Genomic DNA, 3155 nt, shown 5'->3' on the forward strand with positions numbered 1-3155 from the left:
TGTAGCTCAGAGGAGTAACATAGTCAAGCGCATATCAGAACTTGAGGTAGATGAAATTAGTGTACAGTTCACCCAAGTAACCTTGACCAACGATGAGTGCATATCAACATACACAGTCACAAATACACGATGTTGTGTTGACTCACGAGTTGAAGAAAACATGCACTTTGATCTTGACTCAAAGGTGAAAGAGCTTGCAGAATATATCATCAACAAGATGCCAGCTGCTAATGATTTTGGAAGCAGGTTCCCACTACAGAGAGTTAGCAAGACCATACCCAATAATCTGTTAGAAGACATTAACTTGGCACTGGAGCCGATCTCAACTGGATGAACTGCGGAGGCCAATGTCAGATCTTTCCGATCCAGCACCTCAATGTTCTGGAAGGACATCTGGGAGAAAGAGACTACTCATAACACCACTGCAAATTGGCTGAAGAGACTTAAAGAGAGTCACCAAAACACTGTGGCTCAGCAAGGACTCACCATCAGCAAAGTGGACATCAAGTGCAGAGTGCAACATATGAAGAACTGGGCAGCCCCTGGCCATGACATGATTCAAGCCTTCTGGTTGAAGAAATTTACATCATTTCACACTAAAATGGTTAAACAGATGGAATGCCCAATAGAAGAAGGCGACCATCCGGATTGGCTGACCAAAGGACGAACTGTACTTCTGATAAAAGATCCAAAGCAGGGGCCGATTCCCAAGAACTATCGACCAATAACGTGCTTGCCTACCACCTGGAAACTCCTCTCAGGAATAGTTGCAGACAAACTGGAAGAGCACATGAGTCACTATATGACCAGTGCTCAGAAAGGAATTGGGCGCAACACCCGAGGAGCCAAACATCAGTTACTGGTGGATCGGACGGTCTGTTAAGACAGCAGGAAAAGGCATATCAATCTTGCCATGGCTTAGATCAACTACACAAAAGCCTATGACTCAATTTCCCATAGTTGGATACTATGAGAAGCTATATATATACTATGGGAAGTTATATATATGTATGTACAAATATATATATGTACAAATATATATATATGTACAAATATATATATGTATATATATATATATATATGTATGTATATATATATATATATATATATATATATATATATACATGTATATATATATATATATATATATATATATATATATGTATGTACATATATTTATATATGTATGTATTAATTTATTTACATTTAATTTACTGCCAAAAGATTCATTTCAAATAGAAATGTTTTTAAATATGCCATACCATAATAAAAAATTTAGCTACTACAATTAAATTTTTGGTTGGACATATATATATAGTGTCACGTATATATATAGTGTCATGTTTCATGTTTATTGCAAAATATTTATAGCTTGCTTAGTATCTGTAAACTAATGTATTTTTAGACTGATTTAAATAAACATCTAAAAACTATTTAAATGAGCTCCAAATATTAATTTAAACATTATATAACAATTACCAAACAAAAAAATGTACCATAAACCAGTACTTTAACAAAGTGAAATTTATAAATTTATATATTAAAATGTTGGCTAAATAATCATAAGCAATTAGTTTGATAGTTTAATTAGTTTTCTCTGATTGTCATGTGCTCATTGTCGTTGATCTAGGATAATGATGAACAAATGTGAGGGTGGTTTTTGTAGAAAGTTTGAATTCAAACTACTTTTTGGCAGGAATAATAGCAGTGGTGATTTTGTTGACTGCTCTGTTGTTAATCTCCGTGAACTTTATGTGAGTATTCAAATAGTAGTGCTCTGACTCATAAAAAAATTTCTATTTTCTGCTTCCTGTTTAATTAGAAATATAAGTACTGACTAACATGAATAATCTTGCCATGATCAGTTGAAAGTAAGCTTGGTAAAAGATGTCAGTGCTCTACTAAAAGGAAGTGATACATTTAAACACTAACTTTCTTGAATTCTGTGTATTATAGTTACTTGTCTGTGCCGTGTCTGTGCTATCTTCAACTGTTGTTAAATAAATCGTGAGGTTATTTCTTTGAATAAGTAATTAACTGATTGTTTTGGCCAACAAATAGCAAACACGGCTTTGTATCAAATTCCAATAATTGACTTATGCATCTTTAGTTCCTTTGGAGTAAGTTAATTTAGATAAACAGTTAGCTAATTTAGTTGTATGACCAAGTTTTTTCTTTTATACAAAGTTTTATAATTCAAATTTAACTTCCATTCATAATTTAATTGATTTCAACTTTTGATGATTGAAAATAATTGAAACCTAATTTTCTACATGTACAAAAACTTTTCAGAACTTTGCCAACAACTGCCTTAAAGTTGTGCTGCATTTCTTTTCTATTGAAAGCACTATTTTTAAATTTGATAATAATTTTTTTTATTAAACAAAAGGACAAAATACCACTAGATACTTACACTGTCATTACTAATTATGGCCAAATTTGTTTCTTATAGAGCTAAAAAAAACATTATTTATGGAAAGAGTTAGCGTCAAAGTACTTTTGAATGAATCTCTCTACTTTTAGTTACCTTGCTAACAAGTGAACTAAGGTTAACTTGTTAACTCAAAAGCTTGCAAAAGTGACAAGAGTAAAAATAATTAATGAACACAAATCAAAATATAAAATAGTTATTTTTTATGTGCATTAATTTTGGGCCATTGGCCGTTGTTACTACATTAAACTGTGGATAAACATTTCAAGGTAGATTTAGTCACAGTGTAGTGTCACATTGATCAAACTGATAAAATCTTTTGAAGTGAAATTACACTTTTAGTCTGGTCATTGGTAGAGTATTATTATATGTCTGTATGGCTTGGAGTTGTTTCAGAATAGTGCACCATTAAGTTTAGACATTTTGATGAAATAAGTTTTTAATAGTCATCAAAGAAAAGGAAAATCTTAAAAGCTGCAAGTTGCCGACTTAATTTGATCTTATATCAAAGTTACACCGGTCAATTTAACGGTAGAAATTTTTAGCAATCATGTTAACATTGGCTAGAAAACTTATAAGAGCAATTAAAAATTACCTTGTTAACTACCATAATAAGTTTTTCATTGATCACAAGCAGTAAATATAATTAAATGAGCTATTGATAATGTGTAAATCAAACTCTGTGAATATTGAACAATAATAAAGTTATTACTTATTAAAATAA

General features: G+C 31.4%; 1 protein-coding gene across 1 annotated transcript; it reads left to right on the forward strand.

Moving 5' to 3' along the window:
• Positions 1 to 376: 376 nt before the first annotated feature.
• Positions 377 to 1635, forward strand: LOC137406995 (uncharacterized). Its single transcript, XM_068093596.1, has 2 exons — positions 377 to 809; positions 1631 to 1635. The coding sequence occupies exons 1-2, from the start codon at positions 377 to 379 to the stop codon at positions 1633 to 1635; spliced, it is 438 nt and encodes a 145-aa protein (XP_067949697.1).
• The last annotated feature ends 1520 nt before the right edge of the window (positions 1636 to 3155 follow it).

The sequence above is a fragment of the Watersipora subatra genome, chromosome 10, assembly GCF_963576615.1.
Source record: "Watersipora subatra chromosome 10, tzWatSuba1.1, whole genome shotgun sequence".
Lineage (NCBI taxonomy): Eukaryota > Metazoa > Bryozoa > Gymnolaemata > Cheilostomatida > Watersiporidae > Watersipora > Watersipora subatra.

What these genes read in the sequence shown, in the direction of transcription:
- LOC137406995 (XM_068093596.1), top strand. Translation starts at nt 377, where the DNA reads ATGTTCTGGAAGGACATCTGGGAGAAAGAGACTACTCATAACACCACT.